The 22,974-nt window shown below is 39.3% G+C and overlaps 1 protein-coding gene across 1 annotated transcript in view; it reads right to left on the reverse strand.

Annotated features, from left to right (window-relative positions):
- NUP155 (nucleoporin 155) overlaps positions 1-22,974 on the reverse strand; it is a 55,067-nt gene that overhangs the window by 31,360 nt on the left and 733 nt on the right. The window contains exons 2-15 of the mRNA XM_061608430.1: positions 19,198-19,335; positions 17,687-17,783; positions 17,426-17,496; positions 16,899-16,991; positions 15,900-16,066; positions 14,681-14,786; positions 14,199-14,272; positions 13,427-13,518; positions 13,186-13,283; positions 7,271-7,423; positions 6,786-6,886; positions 6,156-6,326; positions 4,757-4,867; positions 2,840-2,934 (exon numbers count right to left, since the gene is read on the reverse strand). Of these exons, the coding sequence (XP_061464414.1) occupies positions 2,840-2,934; positions 4,757-4,867; positions 6,156-6,326; positions 6,786-6,886; positions 7,271-7,423; positions 13,186-13,283; positions 13,427-13,518; positions 14,199-14,272; positions 14,681-14,786; positions 15,900-16,066; positions 16,899-16,991; positions 17,426-17,496; positions 17,687-17,783; positions 19,198-19,335 (1,567 nt within the window). The remainder of the gene's footprint in view (positions 1-2,839; positions 2,935-4,756; positions 4,868-6,155; positions 6,327-6,785; positions 6,887-7,270; positions 7,424-13,185; positions 13,284-13,426; positions 13,519-14,198; positions 14,273-14,680; positions 14,787-15,899; positions 16,067-16,898; positions 16,992-17,425; positions 17,497-17,686; positions 17,784-19,197; positions 19,336-22,974) is intronic.

A 22,974-nucleotide genomic window follows, 5' to 3' on the forward strand; every position in this document is an offset into this window, starting at 1 on the left:
CTGTTGGGTTCAGGAACTCCCTGGTACAGTTGAGGGGGCTTGCTGATCAGTGCTGAAAGCCCCTTGAAGGTGCACTCTGAGCACTAATCAATCGATTGGCTTTAACAGAGTGCTTTCAAAGGGGTATGCTGCGAGCTGTGCTTTATCCGTTTGCAATCATGCTTTGAATCCAAAGTGGGGCTTACAACGAACTGCTTTGAAGACATTCTGTCAATGCCACTCAACTGATTAGTGCTCAAAGCATGCCATGCCTTCAAAAGGGCTTGCCTTCTGTGTCGATCAGCTGACAACAAATTCCTTTGACATTGTTACCTTATGCCATGATAATAACAGGTGACTGACAGGTGGAAAGCCTCGCCCAACCATCAAAGTGGCCAATGCAGAAGGGGAACTGAGATCTGGTAGGCCAGTTGGAAAATGTTCCCCCATTCCTGCCATAGTCAAAAACAAACTATGGTTTAATATTAATGTGGAGCATACTAATGCATACAGCAGAAAAGTTCTAGCTCCACTTCTCCTGCTGTACCACCAGAAAACAAGCCACAATCTTGCATCTGAACTTGTCATGACATTTGAACTAGGCTTCATGGTTTGCTTCCTGAAAACCACAAACAAACCTTGGTTACCACTAATGGTTGGTTTGCAGAGAAACAAACCACAAACCTGGGTTTCGATGTCATGACATGCCAGACTCTGGCTTTGTTTTCCAGCAGCATGGCAGCAGCAGAAGCAAGAGAGGAACATAGCAATAGCTTTTCAGCTGCATGCACCAGTACGCTTTGTCATCACATTAAACCATAGTTTGTTTTTAACTACAGTTTAATGTGAGATAAGAACTGGACCACTAGTGAATCTTAACTATGGTTTATTGAAACAATTTGAAGTTGGTTTGCTTCAGTAAGTGCGGCCACTGTGTGCCTACCAGTTAAATTACTGTAATCGGACAGCCCAAATGTTGGCTTAAAATGTATATAAAATATTTCTGAAATAACTTTCATTTGCTTAGCTTATAGCTTATTGATGCATAAGTGGCTAAGAGTAACAAGTTCTCCTTTTAAAGATAGGCTTCTTGCCCTCCCTTCTGAACAAAGCAGTGTTTTACTATGAGGCAAAGTGATAAAGAAGTCTAGGCAGTCAGCCAACACTCTGGCTGTATCAACAAGGAAGCCCCTTATATGGTAAAGTTAAACCAACTAGTTGTTGATATACCTTACACTAGGTGTGCTTGGATAATGACTTGAGGATAGTGGCATGAAGAGGCGCAGGGAAAAAGTTGTAGCTGATAAGGCCATGGGAACATGCCCCTTCTTGGATACAAAAGTGTATAGAAGGCCAGGTTTTATAGCACTCATGACCCTCCACTCTGGCTGGTCAAAGAGAATACAGTAATACCTCACATTAACGTACTCAATGGGACCAGAGCGAGTACGTAAACTGAAAATGTCCTTAAAGCACTACCTTTTAAAACTTTTTTCCCCTCTCCTTCATGCGGAGCCTCTGCTGCTGCGCTGCCGCGCCTCCCAGCTGATCGCAATTGCGCCTCCCATCTGATTTGCGGTGGCGCGGTCACGTCTATTTCCACCCCCATGTGCTAAAGCCTCTGAAGCTGCACTGCCGCGCCTCCCAGCTGATTGCGATCGCGCCTCCCAGCTGATTTGCGGTGGCGCGGTCGCGTCTATTTCCACCCCCATGTGCTAAAGCCTCTGCTGCTGCACTGCGTTTCTGGAGAAATACAGGCATATGGAGCATGTACGTTATAGCGAGGCGACTTTAAGCGGGGTATGCCTGTACAGGAGAACCATCCATCTATTCCATCCATGACACTTGATGGGTGATGACGTATCAAGACATGTATTTCCATGTACTTTGTAACTTTGGCTCTGTAACATGCCTTAGAGTTTAACTCAGTCTTTCATCTATTGTAACCTATTTTAATGAAGATGTGCTTTCAAAGTCTTATACTATGATGTTAAATGGATATGCAGCAACTTCTTTCTTGCTGATATGTATTCCTATTTTCTGTTTCTGCAATGTTGGCTAAAGCCACCTAGAATGCATTTTATTAGTTGTAGTGTGCAAGATATGAATAAATATTTATTTATTTAATTTAATTTATTGCACTTGTATACCGCCCCATAGCCGAAGCTCTCTGGGTGGTTTACAGCAATCAAAAACATTAAAACAAATATACAATTTAAAACACATATTTTAAAAACAATTTAAAACACAATTTTAAAATTTAAAACAATATAAAAACAATTTGTTGTAAACTCTTAAATAGGATATATTATAAAGATTAATCTGCTGTCTGAAGTCTGACTCCCAAATAGTAAATTTCTGGTACCTCCCAAGACTCAAGAATTCTTGAGTGGGGTCTCCTCTATCCTCCACCTGCATTGATGACTGCTGTTGATAACCTGTGAGCTTAGGTGAACTAATGTTCAACATATACGGACTCTAAGCAGACGTGGAGGAAAGAAGAAAGCAAGAACCCTCAACCCTGTGCATTCACGAGAAGAGGGCCAGCCTTGCTGGTATCAAGATGAAAAAAGCTCATTTAGACTCAGATTATAAACCAAACATAAGATGTTTCTTTCCTTAGAAGTCAAAACTACTTTTTTCATGGGTGGTGCACAGAGAGGCATGATAGTATCTGAGATCTATAATGACAAAATGAAACAAAGCGCAGTACAGTTACGGAGACAACACTCCATGACAGAACCTTATGCAAAAGTTCACTTTAACAGTTCATATACTCCAGCACAGCCCATTTGCTGCTGAGATATAATAGACTTTGAAGTATAATCTCCTTGCATAACACAGATATGAACAACTTTACCTGAAAAATGCTCGAGTAGCCCAAGCTGATACTTCTCTATCACAAGCAGCAGAAGAACAGGCAAGGATTAGGCAAGTAGCACAAGCCTGCTCTTCCTGTAAGAACCACCATTTTTAAAAAATCAGTAAAATGACAGATCAAACTTGATGCAATGCTAATGTATATTCTAAAAACCAAGAGCAATTTTGAGCAGTAAAGACTAACTTGTTTGGAAGTACAACCTTATACACATGTCTACTCAGAAGTAAATCCTACTGACTTCAATGGGGCTTATGCCCAGATAAGGGTGTGATGCAGGGATGGAGAACTTTTGGCTCTACAGATGTCACTGGTCTCCAATGCCCATCAGCCGCAGCCAGTGTGGCAAAAAGCCAGGGGTGATAGTTTACACCAGAGCTCAGGAACGTGTGGCCCTCCAGATGTTGCTGAACTAAAAGGTTGCAGCCAGAATGATTTTTTTGCTACCAGATGTTAGGTACTTATCTAAATGTCATCACTACAGTGGACGAGCATGCTGAACTGGTGGTGCAGTTTTCCCTGATCACTCATTGGTGAAGCATTGGTGGCATTGAAATAAGAAAAAAAGGTGGCTGCAATCAATGGGGAGCAAGTCGCCCTGAACTTGGAGGGACAATGTCGATAAAACCTACAAAGTAGTATGCTATAAGTCACAAAAATGCACAACTCACAAGAGTGCCTATTTCTGACCAACAGTTACACAAGAGAAAGAGTGGTATCGAACTAATGTGTCCCATCACTGCAAGGAGAGTGGAGAGAGTCCTGTTGCGCAAGCAGAAATCCTTGAGCTGACAGGAGGCTTACTTAGTGCTACTTTGGATATAACACTAAGTACAAAAATGAAAAACATGCACTCAAAGTTGGATTACTGTATTATAGAAAGTTTCAAAAATAATCATTCCAGGCTGCTTTGCATTTTTTTGCTGCTACTGAATGCATGCATCCATAGTAAAAAAACAAACAAACCAGCATTTTTCATGACTTTCAAGTTCAACAAATTTCAAACAATTTTATTTTGGTAGATCAACTTGATACTGACATCTTGAATCTACAAATGAGCCCAAATCTGCTGCTGGATATGAGAAGACCAAAACTGTCATTGATCTGTCTCTGCAGATTTGCCAAAACAAATGGCAAAATCCAAAGTTAGGACATGTTAAAGACTGGAAACATTCCTTTCCACCCTCAAGCAGTGATCATTACAGTTAGTATAACCAATGGGAATGCTTACACTTTTAACTGTCCAACTTGTCCAACACAATAATTTACAGAATCTATTACAATAAAAGATGATGACGGCCACAAATCAAGACAGCTTTTTAAAAAATAGATAACAGAGGATAGCAATGGAGTGACCTATGACAGTGAAATTGAGCATTAAAGTTCAAATGCATTATTTCTCAGTTATCAGATATTAGGGATAGCCAGCAAGCGATCACTATCACCTCCACTATCATAACCTGCTTATGAGCTTCCCAGAAGCATCTAGCTGGCCACCACTGGAGGTAACATGTTGGACTACTAGATCAATCTTTGGCCTAATACAGTAAAGGAACTGTCACATTAAGTAACAAAAATTTGGAAGTTGTCTGCAAATTATAAATATTGTCGGGAAACTGAAATTATTTAAATGTTTGTACAAGACGTGGCCACAACAGAGAACCTTCAGAATGCATAATAAGTTCCATTTAGACTGGTAGCAAACTGATCTCTACAATACTTTTGCATTTTAGCCAGAGAACATTTGCCTGTACATGCAGAACTAACCTTCCACGATTAAAGACCATATCTACACCTTTCTAAATTAGCAAATACTATATGAATGGCAAGGAACAGAGTATATACAGCACTCCTATGAACAGAGAACAAGTATTGTTTAAGATAAAGTTAAATTCTCACCGGGTGCAGTTTGAAAAATCTTTCAATTTCTTCTCCATCACCTCCTGCATTACACACAAAGAGATGTCGCAGCTGATCTACTGGTCTAAGTTTATGAAACATAAAACTCCCCTAAAGGAAAAAAAAACCTAATTTAAAAAAAAACTGGTGGTGATTTCTATAGCATTTTCACTGACCAAATTAATTCACAGTTCTTATACCTTTTGTTCATCTTCATGTCCGCACTGTAAGGAAAGTCATTAAGAATCCTATTTCACAAAACTGAAGAACGGTGTTTGAAGAAGTGGTATGCCTGAGGCTGTCCGGATTGTCCCAGGCCAAGCTTTGAACCTGTACTGTGCCATGGCAACTATAATATACAGCACATAGAAATATTTAAGCCACAGTAAAGGGACAAAAACCCTTCTCTCACACCTTAATTTGAACCAAGAAAGCAGCCTAGAGCCTATCAGGGATATGTGAAATAAATCAAGCTACTGTATATGTATCTAAGTTTTTTTCCTAACTAGGTAATAACCATAGCCATGAGTGCACACAAATAGGATAGCACAGGGCTTCAAAGTCATCAGGTGTCTGAGCCCCATCATCCCTTGTTTTAGAAAATATTTTCTTCTGAAATCTGTTTATCAAATCAAGGAAGCACATTAAGTTTTATTGTGCATCTACACTAAAATCAGATGTTTCATTTACGTTTAACAGGTATTCCATTCAACCAGCTTCTATGTATCTAAATAATTAGCACATATACATTAAAAGGATCTGACAGAAAAGTTTTTGTAAGTTTTCAGAAATAAAACACAAGTATTCATAATTTTATTTTCCAGATTATTCTAAACAAAGGTTTCAAATGAATAAATTACTGGAGTAAGAAAAAAACACATCAGTGTAGTAGATCAATACAGATTATGAATTTATGCACACAATCACTTTTTCCTAATCCATTCCAATAAAAGTCAATTAGAAACATCAGTGGGTTGTATCCAACAGTGTCACTCAGCTGATGATAAAGCTTCCATCAGTAGAACAGGGAGTGAAGGAATTTTCTCAGATTCCACTTCCTTCCTGCAGACCTCCTGTGCCGCTTTAAATATGCTGTGGAGGGTTCCCCATACCTGTGAGCAGATTTAGGGTGGATGTAGGGGGCTGTAAGGGGGAAAAAGTGCTTCCCTAACTCTTCCACTAATGGAAGCCTCACCATCAACTGACCAATACCATACGATACACCCAAATGGCAATATGTCAGAATGACTTCAGACAATAAGAACAAAAGACACCAGAATGTAGCAGACCAGATTCCTTTATAAACAGAGATTAAGCCACTCTGAAAATGACATCTGCAATTATTTTATTCTTCACTTTCAAATTTTCATATTTTAATGAAAACAATTGTGCTACAAACCTGTGCTGAAAGGAGAACAAATTTCTTTGGTGGTAGCATATGCTGTTGCACAACTACAGGATAGTCAGTTATCGGAATGAGATCTTTATTCAAAGGTGTTACAATCTTCTGAACTTTCTGTTCACCTATTGCAGAAAGAGCCCAAGAATGCCCATCAACATGAGTCTTTGTCTGAAATAAGAAATCAAAGAGTAAGAAGATATACAAGAATAACTTGCAGTCCAATCTTATGCTTCAGCTAAGATGGCTGCAGCTGAACCTCTGCCTGCACTAGTGCAAGCTAGTTGTCATCCTATTTTCCCAGCTGCCAGTTATCACCTATCCTTCATACTCTCTGCAATCTTTTTATACCACAGCTGGGCTAGGATGTACTTCCCACCAGGCAATAAAGTCTACAGTTCTATTTTTAAAGAATATTTAAGCCAGTATCAGAAAGATGCAAAACTAGACACAACATGTGATACGGCTATGAATTCCCTTACAATATGAAGGGGTGGGGAGGTATGAGAAGCAGAGAACTTCCAAAAGCATGACCAGATTTAGGAAGATAAGAGATTAAAGAAATCTAGTTAGGCAAAATTATCGTATCTCAAAACTGCTACTTTAAGAAAAGTAGTTATAAAGAATTACCTGTGTTTCCATCATTGGCCTTTGGAAAGGAAAAGAATCATGATTAATACACCACAGGATATCATTATCCTCATTTTCTGAAGCTGCCAATAGCAAAACACCTGAAAATATAACAATAATTTATTAAACAACATCAAATCCAACGGCTGTATCCAAAGTAGCACTAAGACATGTCAGCACAAGGATTTTTGCTTGTGCAAAGGGACGTAACTCCCTCTCACCCCCCCACATGCCCCCTAAATCGGTTATAGCAGTTCCCCTAAACTCCAGAACAGATCTGGGGAGGGCATGGGGTGCAAGCTGTGGAGAGGAGAGGGGTGAATTCCCACTGCGCAAGCAGAAAACCTTATGTTGATGCCATGCACTTGGTGCTTGGATACCACCCCAAATCTTACAATTCATCACGCTCTTTCTATAGGACAAGAGAGGATAAACTGGGCATAGGAGCCTTAAACAGCTGATTAAAACTCATATCCAGATGTTACCTTTGCTATAAAGAGCTTGATGCACCTTTGATGGCTTTTCCACATTAGAAGCAGCAGAAAATCCTGGTGGCAGGCGGATGTGAACCAATGTTAATGTTGAAGGACGAGAAAAAGGATGCTTAAATGGGCATGTACTAAAATACATCCGTACACCTAAGGAAAAAAACAATGAGATAGTCCATTACAGTATGAGCATATTTCACAGAAGGCTTATAGCACAATCCTCTATGTCTCTACTTGAAAATAAGTCAGACTGTGTTTAACGGAGCTTCCACTATAGCACTGCAGCTTTAATAATAATAATAATAATAATAATTAATGTGCTTAAAATATTGTGCTCAGATACTGAATTAATTTTATTAATAGGGAAGTTGAAAAACAAATACGGCTACATCAGTGAGAATGTTTTGTCAACTAAAAGCAAACTATAGCTATGTGGCATATTTCTTGAAAGTGAACCTTTATATTTTTCTGTGGTAATGTTTTTGTTTTTAAATCCATTGTGCCCACGGGTGAGAACATAAAAGGAGCCTGCTGGGTCAGGCCAATGGTCCACCTAGTCCAGCATCCTGTTCTCACAGTGGCCTATGTGAAGCCCGCAAGTAGGACCTGACTGTAAAATCACTCTCCCCTCCTGCAGTTTCCAGCAACTGGTATTCAAAATATTCTTGCTTGTCATCACACTGTGCTATGTCATCCTACTTGTAATCTATAGTCACTAAGGTTGAGGTTGAGGCTACCGTGTCCTTTGTTTCTTCCTTCCCTTGGAGGTGGCTGACCAGGAACAAGACCTTGGGATTGTAGCGGACAGCTCGATGAAGATGTCGACCCAATGTGTGGTGGCTGTTACCAAAAATGTAAGCACTGGAAGATGGAAGAACCAGCCACTGACCAACTGGGCCAGTCCCATGGCCACTGTGTGAAATATTTATTTACTTTATTTTATTTATTAAACTTGTATACCGCCCCATAGCCAAAGCTCTCTGGGCAGTTTACGATAACTAAAAACAAATACAATTTAAAATAAACCTTTTAAAAAACAATTTAAAACACAATTAAAAAAATTAAAACAATATAGAACACATGCTAAAATGCCTGGGAGAAGAGGAAAGTCTTGACCTGGCGCTGAAAAGATAACAGTGTTGGTGCCAGGCGCACCTCATCGGGAGCATCATTCCATAATTTTGGGGGATGTAGAGATGGGTAAAGTGGCCCATGCCCTTGAAGCCCTCTTTGGGTGAGGGAGTGGAGAATCCACCCTCACTCATATCTTAACTAAGGATTTTGCCTGATGCCCCAGTGCTGGATGTCAAACACAGCAAGTTATAACATAGGCAATAATTCTTATACACAACTACCATCCCTGACCATTCGTCACGATGGATGGAGATGATGGGAGTTGGATGTTCAGCAATCTTGGGAGGGCCACAGGTTCCCTATCTCTGTCCTTAACTTAAGCTCCATGACGTTCATTCAGAACTTCTTCCTTGCCTCAAATTTCTGACTTTCCTTTCCTTCATGCTTCATTCACTACCCATCTTCTTTTTCTCAGTCTGCTGCCTACTCTCATTCAGCCACCTTGCCTCGGGACCCCCTGCCCCTTAGTATTTCTGGGCTCTCTTCTCATCCCCTGTATCAGGTTTTAGTCTTAGACAAACTGACAACTTTTTCATTCCTGTCCAGAGGCTAGTCTGCAAACTGCTGTTTTCTGAGCAACTGAAATTCTAAGCGATACCATCTTATCCAGTATCAGAAGCCTAAACACTACAGCCACAATACAACATAGGTGTTTAAAACATATGAACTTAAGAACATAAGAAGAGCCTGCTGGATCAGGCCAGTGGCCCATCTAGTCCAGCATCCTGTTCTCACAGTGGCCAACCAGGTGCCTGGGGGAAGCCCGCAAGCAGGACCCGAGTGCAAGAACACTCTCCCCTCCTGACGCTTCCGGCAACTGGTTTTCAGAAGCATGGTGCCTCTGACTAGGGTGGCACAGCACAGCTATCATGGCTAGTAGCCATTGATAGCCCTGTCCTCCATGAATTCGTCTAATCTTCTTTTAAAGCCATCTAAGCTGGTGGCCATTACTGCGTCTTGTGGGAGCAAATTCCATAGTTTAACTATGCGCTGAGTAAAGAAGTACTTCCTTTTGTCTGTCCTGAATCTTCCAACATTCAGCTTCTTTGAATGTCCACGAGTTCTAGTATTATTATGAGAGAGGGAGAAGAACTTTTCTCTATCCACTTTCTCAATGCCATGCATAATTTTATACAATTCTATCACGTCTCCTCTGACCCGCCTTTTCTCTAAACTAAAAAGCCCCAAATGCTGCAACCTTTCCTCGTAAGGGAGTCGCTCCATCCCCTTGATCATTCTGGTTGCCCTCTTCTGAACCTTTTCCAACTCTATAATATCCTTTTTGAGATGAGGCGACCAGAACTGTACACAGTATTCCAAATGCGGCCGCACCATAGATTTATACAACGGGATTATGATATCGGCTGTTTTATTTTCAATACCTTTCCTAATTATCGCTAGCATGGAATTTGCCTTTTTCACAGCTGCCGCACACTGGGTCGACATTTTCATCGTGCTGTCCACTACAACCCCGAGGTCTCTCTCCTGGTCGGTCACCGCCAGTTCAGACCCCATGAGCGTATATGTGAAATTCAGATTTTTTGCCCCAATATGCATAATTTTACACCTGTTTATATTGAATTGCATTTGCCATTTTTCCACCCATTCACTCAGTTTGGAGAGGTCTTTTTGGAGCTCTTCGCAATCCCTTTTTGTTTTAACAACCCTGAACAATTTAGTATCGTCAGCAAACTTGGCCACTTCACTGCTCACTCCTAATTCTAGGTCATTAATGAACAAGTTGAAAAGTACAGGTCCCAATACCGATCCTTGAGGGACTCCACTTTCTACAGCCCTCCATTGGGAGAACTGTCCGTTTATTCCTACTCTCTGCTTTCTGCTTCTTAACCAATTCCTTATCCACAAGAGGACCTCTTATTCCATGACTGCTAAGCTTCCTCAGAAGTCTTTGGTGAGGTACCTTGTCAAATGCTGTTTGAAAGCCTAAGTACACTATGTCCCCTGGATCACCTCTATCTATATGCTTGTTGACACTTTCAAAGAATTCTAATAGGTTACTGAGACAGGACTTTCCCTTGCAGAAGCCATGCTGGCTCTGCTTCAGCAAAGCATGTTCTTCTATGTGCTTAGTTAATCTAGCTTTAATAATACTTTCTACCAGTTTTCCAGGGACAGAAGTTAAGCTAACTGGCCTGTAATTTCCGGGATCCCCTCTGGATCCCTTTTTGAAGATTGGCGTTACATTTGCCACTTTCCAGTCCTCAGGCACGGAGGAGGACCTGAGGGACAAGTTACATATTTTAGTTAGCAGATCAGCAATTTCAAATTTGAGTTCTTTGAGAACTCTCGAGTGGACTTCCGGGAAGGGTGACTTCGCTTGTGCCTGCTTTTGGGACGGGCTCCCGCCTCAAAAGAAGCTTATTCAGATATAAATCAGTCAGAACATTTTTTTTTTTTGACTGATGAAATTTCTCCCGGGCAGGGAGAAACGTAGAGATCAACCTCAAAGCCTGTTTTTGTTGGGAGGACTGGATTTCATTAATTTATGAGATAAGGTCCAGCCAACAATGCCGGACGGACTTTCTAACAAGCTCTATCTGCTTAAGCGATACGTTTATCTTTTCTTCAAAGAGAGAACGGACTAACAGGCAAGCACCCTTCTTTCTATTATTTTTTTACTTGGTTTAAATTGTTGCAGCAAAAGGAGATTTGTCAGATTGATCGGCTTTGGACAACTTCTGGGTGAGATATAGCTCTTCTCTGTTATTCACGAAATTAACAGCTTATCTCTGTTTCTGTCGCAAAAAGCTGTCCTGGAAGTGCATTCTAAAGATAATAAACAGAAGAGGGATTTCTATTCCTGATTTCTATTCTGAGGAATATTATATTGTCTGGGACTATTCTTTTTTTGGTCTATTTTATTTTGACGAATCTGCTTCTTCACGACGCCACTAACTGTTTTGATGCTGGGAACTAAATTTGTTTTGCATTCTTGCACAAGAGAGATAAGGCAGGTTGCTCTGTTTATACTGTGATGTCATCAAGCCTGGAATATTAACCCAATTGTTGCTGAAATAAGAAGTGGTTCTTCTTTATTTTTGTTTTGCTTTGTTTTCGTGGTTTTAAAAATGGCAATCAAGAAAGTGGCTGAGAATCTGGAAGTAATTATGTTTCAGAAAATAATGGATGAGATTGAGATAACGAAACAAACCCTGCGACAGGGTAGTAAGGAGCTGAAAATTGAACTGAGCAAAATGACGCAGGAGCTTAAAGAAATAGGGGACCCTGTGAGAGAGGAGAATGAGATCAGAGATGAGAAAAGAAAAAATAAAGGGAAGATACAAGCCCTGGAGATTGGAACAAATGTGGAATTGGAAAAAGATCTGGAGTTTATGGATTTTAGAAATAAAATCTACTGTTTGGAATTTAACGTTATCTCTGAAGAAATTAATGAAGATATTAGAGATAAAGTTATCAATGGCTTGGATAATCTTCTGGACTGGAATGATGTGATGGAGCTTGATATAGAGAAAATCTATGGAATTAACTGCAGCCATGTGACAATGGAAAAACTCTTAAGAGATGAGCCAGTGCATTTTGTAAAAAAGAAGAACACAGATATGACTTTACAACAGTATTTCAGCAACTTATTCAGAATGGATGGCAAGAAAATATTTGGGATAGAGGAAATTCCCATCAGACTCTTATTATATGACTATGGCTACAACAGCAAGATTATTATGGAATACTGATAATGGAAGATTGGACACTGAAATTACTGGACTTAACAGGACTATTGAAGATGGAACTAATAGGGATAATGGAATAATGGCTATTGAAATTATTGGACCTAACAGATTCTGATGAGATGGATTAATCGAAATGTTTATTTGGACTATGGTTATGACAATAAGATTATTATAATTATTAACGAGATGGATTAATTGACATGTTTATTTGGAGAAAAATTGATAGATATATTTCTTAAAGAATTGAAACCTCTCTTTGACTTTTTGTGGAAAGAATAAAGTAATGTTTATGAGATTTGATGATTAATTAAGATAACTACTGGAGGAAAGTGATTTTATAATATGATTTAAGAGACAGGATTGTTATATATTGTAGACCTATAACTGATTTGATATGTGACAAATGGGAAGTCAACATTTTATTTTATTTTATTTTTTTGTTTAATCATTTTTGTTTTGTTTTTTGTCTTTGAATGTTTTATGATTTTGTTTTCTATGCTTTATGAAAATTTGAATAAAAATTATTAAAAAAAAAAAAAAGAGAACTCTCGAGTGGATGCCATCCGGGCCCGGTGATTTGTCAGTTTTTATATTGTCCATTAAGCCTAGCCTTAAAAGTGCTCTGAAAATATTCAAACAGATTTAAGAGTTTGGCTTCCCAGTAATGGCTCACCACAATGAGCAGCCTACAAAGGATTTGATTTTTTTTCCAGATTCTAGATGCAGATACTTAGAGTCGTAATACTCTTCCTTTGATGTCCATACTTCTCTTCCACCATGGACATTACACAGGAATTACACACAAATATGCTTATGTGCAATGGCTTGGTTTGCACCATTTTTCCACCCTCAAAAAAGGGACAAGGGAATGATTGCATGAACCAAGCCATTATACATAGCAGACTCCAAATGGAGTGCCTGTCTCATAAAGCGCATTATGTGCATGACAGAGGGAAGGGATGCATACCTGCTCATTTACCATGAGAGAAGGGATGCCACACAGTAAGTGTTTGAACCAGGGTACAGATATGGTACTTAGCAATACAGAAACGGATACTGAATTCTTACCTGCATGAGTGATTGCTAATAACTGACAATCTATGGATTCGGAATTTTCAATCACTGCTATCTGAACAATAGGCTTAAACACAGAACGGTCTATGGTCCTAAAAGAAAACCAAGATATCAGCTCACGTACATGGAAGACCTTTATACCATGTTAACAAAATAATAATACCAAATAATGTTTAGCATAATAAGAGATAAAAGTCAACTCCTCAAGCACCATATCTTAATGAAGTCAATTTACCTGGCAATCTTTCCAGCTGCAGCCACAATAGCATTCTGGGAAACAGAAGCAACTCTCATCATCCCTTGACCATCCGGACCTAAATCATAAACCTGTAATTTAATTATATTTCTTTTAGTGGATTTATGATAAAATCACTTAGCACTGTTCCCTTTTGCAATGTCTACCGTCACATATGCCAGGAAGCAAGTTAGTTCTCCAAAGCAAAGACGGCATCTGCCCAGCATTCTAAATAGAAGGGAATCCTCTTTAACTGAATGCAGGTGGGATGGTGGAATAAACCTGGATAGAGTTCAAAGCCACACAAAGCACATAGCAGAGCCAAAGACACGGGAAATTGGGGACAATGGAAGATCCTGCAGTTAAAGGGGAAACTGGGTTTGCAAATTACAAAGAAAAAGGCATAAGAGATTCCAGAATTAAAGGATGCAAAGTGAAGCAGCACATTTGCATGAAGAACAGCATACAATCCTGCTATCAGTTCTGCATGGAAGTTGCCATCAACTTCAATGGGATCTATGCAAAAAAAAGCAGGCACAGGATGGACAGCTTATGGGAAGAGAATAACTTCATGTTGAGCTGGGGAGACAAGGAAGAAGGGTGCAGAGCAAAGTACAAGCAATGGTAGGCAACTACCCCCAAAAAATGTATTTGCAAAGTCTTTTAGTTTAGAACTGTGTTGTGTAGTAAGCTCCCATTAATGAAATAACGTTAGAATTAAGAATCTAAATTTGTGAACACCAGGAGAATCAAAATATATCAAAAGTCATACCTGTATCACACCTTTTTCAGAACGTGTGTATAAGATGTTTCGGGAGTTGTCAATGGCAATTTGAACAATAGGATCTAGACAGTGAAAATAAAAATCCAGAATTGTTTATTTAAAGCTTGTCAACATTAAGCATTCTGTACAAAAAAGGGACTTATTTATAATGGAATTCAGACCAGAAGACATCAGTGGACTATCCAAATACTTCTTCTCTTGCCTAAACACTTAATACAGCAAATTTCAAATTTAAGACCAGCAGGTTTATCCATAGGTCTCAGCAGCATGTTTTTATTGCATGGTTAAACAGCTTAAACAATAAAAGACAATATTTTAGTGGCTTGAAAGAAAGCAACCTATTGATTCATTTATCTAACTGAAAACTTCTATGTAGGCCATAAGTGCCAGGCATTTGTAACATATTATCTAAAACAAATACATCTGTGTTTTAATGTTAGTATTTTAACTATGGTTTTTACATCACCTACCATCTTCTGAAAATGTGAACTGAAGCAATGATGGAACAAGGAAAGAAAGTGTGCTCTTTGAATGATTGATCTTCCTACAACGTTGGCTAAACCAGCCTGCCTCGGCCTACAAAAATAAGGAAGCACTAGAATAAGTCATGCAAACCCATAGAATATCTCACTTGACCTATTTGGTTATCAATGAATTCAATAGCTGAAAAAAGACACATCATATTTTGAAATAGAGTAGGCCATCCCAGGATGATGTCTTTTCTGGTCACAGCAGTCAGGTGACGCCAACATTATTATGGAGCCTAACCATTCCTCCCCGTCAGATCACTGCAGGTGAACAGAGTGCCCTCCTAAATCAAAATCACAGAAGCTTGCTATCCATATTTTAAAAGAGAAGTCATTTTAAAGCAAGTCCACTCCCATAAAATCCTCAAGGTACTTTAGAGTTTTATAACATCTTTTTTCTCACTTTCACTGGACCCCAATCCTAAATATGGGCAATAGCATGGCTTACTCTGCTATGAAGCAGACAACATAGCATCATATTAGATTCACTAGCGCATGTTGATGCACCAGCTCCAAGCATGTGTATGTTGATGAAGCAAGTACAGTAGGGCCCTGCTTTACAGCGCTTCACTTTACAGCAATTCGCTAATACAGCGGTCTCAATTACATGCAATTAGACTAAAGCCCCACTCATATGGCACTTGTTCCACTTTTACAGCGGTTTTCGGGCATCGCGCACCATTCTATTCAATGCGTTCCGCTTTACAGCAGTTTTCGCTTTACGGCAGGGGTCTGGAACATAACCCGCCGTATGAGTGGGGCCCTACTGTATGAAACCCGAGTTTACAATTGTCCAAAGAATACAAGAAAGCAGGAAGCTTGGGTTTTTGAGAAATTGCTAGTTTGTGGCATCTTTGCTATAGGCTCAAAATACAGCTCAATAATATCCTTGCCTGTCGCCATAACAAAAGTACTTACAACAGTAACATATGGTTTTGATAAGATCCTTAAAATCTTTAAAGGTAACTGACATTCAGTACATTCTTTGCAATGAACAATAATGTTTTTTAAGTTGCAAACTAATATTTCTGAATTGAGAAACTCATTATTCTCTTTCAGATAAATAAGCAGCAATATAGAAGTGAAAGAAGTGAGCCATCAAGAGCAATGCACTTTCCATCCCTGTTCCCTCCAAAAAGTATCTCTAGCAGACTTCACTTGCCTGGTAAGCAACTTCATACAAACAACCATCTTTGCCAGCCAAAAAGATACGCCCATTTTCAGTAGAAGTTATAGTCAACAGATAGGTGTTATCAGTTGGGAGTGAGTAAAGAGGGTCTGGAAGAAGCTGCATTCCACCAGACATGCTATCATTGAAGGCTCCAGAACCTGATCAAAGAAAAATAAATTATTTATTTCATTTTGTTTGTTTAAATAGATTGGATACTGGAACTAAAATCATTTCAATAAATAAGACCAACAGTTAAGTTTGTGTATTAGGAATTTTAACGCTTTATTTTCTAAAGGACGTTGTAGATTTGACCAAGGCTGCAATCCAATACACTCTTACCTGGGAGTAAGCCTCATTGAACCTAATGGAGCTTATGTCTGAGTAGGCATGTATTGCATTGCAGCTTAAGAGGCTTCTTATTAAGGCAGCAATCCTAAATCCTCAGAACAAGATAGAAACAAAAGTGCCTTATGTTAAAACACCCCACACACTGCTTAAAAAGAGTCAAAATTCCATTTCATCTCTGTGTTCAAATTTAGTTAACGCCCGTCTTTCTATTTATACTATTAATAGTATACATTCCAAATGCGACAAGAGGCAATGGATGGAGGACACAACAAAATGGTAAATTTTGTAAAAACACCCTAACCCTTACATGTTATCTTGCACATGTGTTTTAACACAGAGACTAATGTGAACCTTAATGTTATTTATTCTCAGTGTTTAGAACTAAAAGTTTAATTGGTTATTATTGCATTCTAATGACAAAAGTAGCAGGCCTGGCCTACCAACCCTCTTATGACCACAGCTCCACTAGCAATCAAACTGGTAGCAGCCAGTAAGGCACTTCTGTCGGTAAGCCAGCAAGCTTAACAGAAGAGGAGCCAATACTGTGAACCAGTTCCCAGCTGGTAGCAGCGAGCTCCTTCAAATTCCCTTTCCTGCCTCTTCACATGAGCAAGCATGTGAATGCACAAGCCACAGAATTACCTGCTTGCAAGGTAGCATAGCTGAGTCCCAGAATGACTATGTCCACAGGAGTAGCCAAAACAAGCAGGTGCCGTATATGTGGCTGAAAGATTCCTGTGAGTAAAGAAAACAAAAGACAGCTTGTCAATGTACCAGATTCTCACCAACAAAAAAAAAATCTCAGAGTCTATAAATAATGTGCTACAAGTGGTCTCAAGCATCATCATCAAGATCTAAGGCAAGAGTTATATGCACAACACGCACTTCTCAAGTGCGCAGCTCTGCTAATCCCTGCCAGTCATGAAATATCACTTCAAGTCTTATAATCACTATTTTCCAATCCTATGCTAGTTTCAGGAGTGAAACCTAAAAATAGGAGGTAAAGAATTGATTTATGCTACATGACAATATTCAGAAAACCCAATTTGCAAGATAGTTTTTTTCTATTATAAAACAGGGACCAATGAAGTACACAAATGATAGTTTGTTCTCAGAAGGATTAAGACAAAGTAAACTTCCCAAAGTGTATTTTGTCCAGAGTCCATTACCTGCTTTTGGTTTCACTAGCCCCACAGCAAGGATGGTTTCACTGAGACCATCAAAATAAGCAAGGTCCCCACTGTAATTAACAGAAAAAGTTGCTTTAAAATCTAACAGAAAAAAATTAAGGCATAATCATTTGTCAAACACTTGCTCTGGAATTACAGAACAACAATCCAATCCTTACACAAACCTTGTTTTTTTAATAACCAATTTTGAATTTAATACTATACGAAAACACTTCTTAGCCATAACTTCATCGTACATACCCGTCTTCATACTGCCACATAAAAATGTCACTGTCAATGGTCAGCCATGCCCTGCTGATTTCAGGAAACACTCCCATCATACAATTGCACTGCATATCTGAAGTATCCAGATTAAGAACATACAGTGAGGAAAAAGATGCAATATTGCACTTTATGAAGTCCACAATTAGGGAGGGGTGGGGAAGGGTGAGTGTAGAAATCCAAAGCTCAGTATTATAAATAATGCTGAAAAACTATGTAGCAATTATTTTATTACATGAATGCTGAACGGATAGATTCCTGAATCTTGACTAGTATGAACAAAAAAGAAAATCTACAATATTCATGTCTGGCCACAGATCACCAAAGTAAATTTCTTACATGCTGGAAAATAGCATGACCAAGAGCCTAGATTGCTAAAAGTATATTAAACATTTGTTCCTCAGTCTTTCAAAACAATCAAGGGATGGACTGAGAAAATGTTAAAGTGGATGTTCCTTCTCATTTTTCTATCTCATTTCTGGACCTTTGAGAAAATCACTTTTTCACCTTTTTCTTTGTCGGGAAACTTTTGAAAATGCAAACAAGTAAGATTTTCAGAATTATAAAATGCTATTATAGCCCCCCCCCCATGTTTTCTAGTAGTTATGTAAATTACCACATATGTGCCGCTGACCAGCCTGAAGAAGTTCCAAGCCTTCATTTATTACTGTTTAAAACACTGAAATGATTAAGTTCCAAGTAATAAAATTGTCTCAACAACAGAATGCCATATGTGTGTGCCAAAGCTATGAGTTTCGTTTCTGTCACTACTTTCACCATGCTTGGAACACCCAGCATACAAGATAAATCAGGGGTGGGGAATCTGTGGCCTTCCAGATGTTCCCAAACTATGACTCCCACCATCCCTGGTGGCTGGTATTGACAGACGTTGGAATCCAACTACATCTGAAGGGCCACAGGCTCCCCATTTCTGCCTTAAATGGAAGGTTTAAAATGGAAGGAGGGAGAGGTGAAAAGGCAATGCCTTGGAAGAAAAGGGTTGCATCTCATCTATCCCTCACTCCCATAGTACCTCACCATACTGTGCTTCTTGGCCTGCTGCCATTGCAACCTACTATATTCTCTTTCCATGCTGTTGGGGAAAAGGGAACATCGGAGGAGGGTGACTCTTTAGAAAAAAGACTATGTCAGAAACAAAATAGACAATCTCCAATTATTCTTTTACAGCACACAAACAACACTGCACTAGCGGCTAGGAAGAGGCAGTCACCTGGGACAGAACTGGAAGCAACAGCAGAGGTGCAGTGGCAAATTTGATGAGTCAAAGAAAAAAGCAGGGATCTTGAGAAAAGAAGAAAAAAGGGGGAAACAAATCACAAAAAACAGGGAGGAGAAGAAGATCCTGTAGGATAGGGAAAATCCTAGGATGAATAGACAACGGCCAGCAGCCTTAAGGCCAACCTTCTGCACCATTGCCCTAGGTTTGTGAAATTTAATGAGCTTTTTACTAGTAATTATAATTAGGATACGTCCAAATTGCTCAACCAGTTCAGGGGGCAGAGGAACTCTCCGAATTGAGCTTATTTCTGGAAGACTGGGAATTGAAAGAAAGCCGGGTCCTTGCAGCGGATAATCCATATCCGACATTCCAGAAACAGTGGGGCTACCTATAATTGTGAAAAAGGAAAATAATTAGGAGTAGTCAAAAGAAACAAAAATACTTGAATATTTTCACTTTAACTGAATCTTTACTTTAATCCCAATAGACTTACTCTTTCTCAATATATGAAACGCAAGTGCTTTCCTCTACAAATCTAGGAACTGACTAATGCACACACGTCTTTGAATTTAAATACATTATATTAACCTCACAACCTTGCTTTGGAATTCCCTGCCAATTGACATCAGGCAGACGCCTTCGCTATATTCTTTTCAGCGCTGTATTCTTTTAGGCAAACCTATCTGGACACATTGGTATTGATGTGTTTCTTTTTAGTCTATTGCTGTTTTAATTGTTTTTAAAATGTTTTTAATTATTTGTTTTTAACTGTTTGTACTAATAATTTCAAAGTTTTTTGTAAACTGCTTACAGGTTTTTACAATTAAGAAGTATATACATTTGGTTAAATAAAAAAGATATACTATCAATATCTACCAATCTCAGAAAGTATAAGTTAAATTCTAAAATTCATTGACTTGTGGACTTGGAGGTCACAATACAAAACTGAGGAGATCTAAAATGGTATACTTGTTAACACTACAAATCAAAATGGCTTGTTAACACGACAAATCATTGGTTTACAAATGAGTCATTAGCTCCAAAACCATTGACAATTATTTCATAATTGTTGTAGAAAGCATTTAAGGTGGAAGCAAAAAACCTGAACACTAGAAATATGAATCCCAGAGAGTACTGCTCAATTAATCAGTGTGAACCTGAAAGTAAGGTCTGTCTGGGAGAAAAAAGTTGGGTGCTTTCAAGTACTTAGCCATATGAAATACCACAAGAAAATCAAGGTCATGAACATTTTGGAGTTAAACTATTTCCACTACTATATTTGCAAGCTTTAACATACTAGTTTAAAGTTGCTTGTTGAAGAAATTAAATGTTATCTATTGTTTTAAAATGACCAACCAATGGTTATAATGTATGTATGTTATCATTTTTCTTCCCCAAAACTTTCTTGTACATACAGGACAAGGTAAGCATGAATTATTCTGTTTATTCCAAACTATAACTATATTTATATCTATCTATCATCAAGTGCCTGTTTTACTAAGAAGAAAGGTAAGACTGCCTCAATACATCTTAATCCAACTGAAATAACTAATGCTTCTTGAATAAATATGGAATGTTATTGCCCCTAATGTTAGGCTTACACATAGTATTACACATAGTAAGCATCAGTAAACACTAGGGCTGCCAGGTTCAGGGCCTGAGACTGATCCTGTATTTTTAGGAGAAGAGAAAGTCAGCCAAGCGCAGGTGTTCTTGCAACCCTGTAATGGGAAAAACCACAAGGTGGAATTCTCCCTCCCCCCTGCACATCTTTTAAAGATACAGAAGACCTCTTGGAGGCTGGGCCTGGCAACCAAGAGGTCTTCTGTATCTTTCAAAGTTGTGCAGGGGGGAGGGAGAATTCCACCTTGTGGTTTTTCCCATTACAATGTTGCAAGAACACCTGCACTTGGCTGACTTTCTCTTCTCCTAAAGATACAGGATCAGTCTCAAGCCCTGAACCTGGCAACCCTAGTAAACACCCGTTGAACAGCATAAATAACTGCAAGATGATGATAGCAATTTTAATTGTCCATACCATATATGGAAAATGGAGGGGGGCACTCTCGCAGAATCTTAACGTATTAAGCGGAGGAAACACCTGTCCCCCAATGTACACTACTTGGTAAGGAGAACATTACTGCTCATTCCTAGGTATAGAAGTCTATGAAACAAATGTATCTAGGAGTGGCAATATAGCATTTGGTGTGAATCCCAGGTTGGATTGAGTATTTTGCTTTTTTTTTACAATGTAAGGGTGGGATATAACAGTTCTAAAATGAACAACATAAATACTACCTTTAATACCTATGACTACTGGAATATGTAACTTACAACACAGTACATGTAGTAATGTGTGAAGGATAGACATATCTCTATAAACATGCAGTACACACACACACATCTACATTCATTACAAACACAGCAAAAACAAGTGTAGCGTGTATCTGGCAAACACAAGTGTCGCATAAAGTAAAAATCTGCTGAAGTTAATAAAATGAACTTAAGTGCTATGTTTAAACAAGAACTGCCATATTGCATCCTTTTGAATACATTTGCTTTGAATAGCAGTGTCAAATCAAAGAATTATCAAGTCTAGCACACTGTACCAGCAGTAGCCAGCCAGGTACTTTCAAGAAGCTTGCAAGCTGTATGAGGCAGCAGGGGACACTAGACATTACCCAGTGATCAGCGCCAGCATGATGAATTAGAATAGCAGCAAATAAAATACAAACACAAATGAAGCCATCAGCAAAAACCTAAGTAGAATAAAAGTATTAAAAATCTGTTTAAAAGCTACCAGTGAGGAGGCCAAATATGTGAGGCCAACACTGAAAAGGCCCTGTATGCACCAATCTGATGGTTCTTAGTGGCGGACTAGAGCGCAGAACCTCTGAGGCTGGTCTCAGGGTCTCTGCAGGTTGATGCTGATGAAGGTGGCCCTTCAAGTAACCAAGAACCAAACTGTTTAGGTCTTTAAAGGTCAAAACCTGTACATTCAACTCACCCTGGAAATGAAAAGGCAGCTATTACAGAATTGGTGTCAAACAACTGGACCCATAAGCATCTTGGCAAATGTGTTCTGCACTGGTTTTCACACTATCTTTAACAGCAGCCCTATCTAGAGCATATTACAATAGTCTAGTCCAGTGGTTCCCAACCTTTATGGGTACAGGACCCCCTTTATAAGCTCAAAAATTTTCATGAACCCCTCCCCCCAGGAAGGAAGGGGGAAAGCAGCCTTTCCTTGCAGCCTTGCTTCACAAAAAGCCCTCTCCTCTCATTCTGAGTAAGGGTGCCATCAGCAGCGGAAATGTGAGGAGACTGGAGTCAGTGATAGTAATCCCTTCTTCTGGTATCTCCACCCTCAGTCTCCTTTGGCATCTGCCACATGTTTTATAGACAGATGCCTGCCCTCGGTGTGCCTGAAAGATGCTCTGGCGCTTCAGCAAAAGTTCTCCCCTCTCGTTTGCAGCAAGGGGAAGGTGTCATCTGCAGCGGCAGTGGGGAGCAGACAGTGTCCAGGGAGAGTGAAGCCTTTTTAAAATAATAATAATAAGTCATTTCTTTACTGTCTGCAGCCCCCTCTGGATTACCTCATGGCCCCCATGAGGGTCACGGCCCACAGGTTGGGAACCACTGGTCTAGTCTGCATGTAAACAAAGCATGTGTAACAGATCCAGGTCTGCTTTCTCCAGATAGACAGGTTATCTAGCTGCAATCCAAAGCCAATAAAAGCCTCTATTGTGTAACTGGCTTTTCACAGGATGCAACTTCACCCAAAATAATCTGTAAAACTCCATCCAGAATAGCAGCCTTCCTCACTAACAGGATTTCCATCACATCTGGACTAATCCAGAGGCACCCAAAGAGTTGTGAGGTAGAACAGAAGTTCCCTGGCACCACCATCATCTAGGTGCACATCTTCAGAAAGGATTCGAGCCACCTGAACAGTCTTAATTTGGAACACCCAGGGGCGATAATAGAATGGTTTGAAATGTTTCATTGCTACTATGACATTACTGTT

This window comes from Rhineura floridana, chromosome 1, assembly GCF_030035675.1.
Source record: "Rhineura floridana isolate rRhiFlo1 chromosome 1, rRhiFlo1.hap2, whole genome shotgun sequence".
NCBI classification, from domain to species: domain Eukaryota; kingdom Metazoa; phylum Chordata; class Lepidosauria; order Squamata; family Rhineuridae; genus Rhineura; species Rhineura floridana.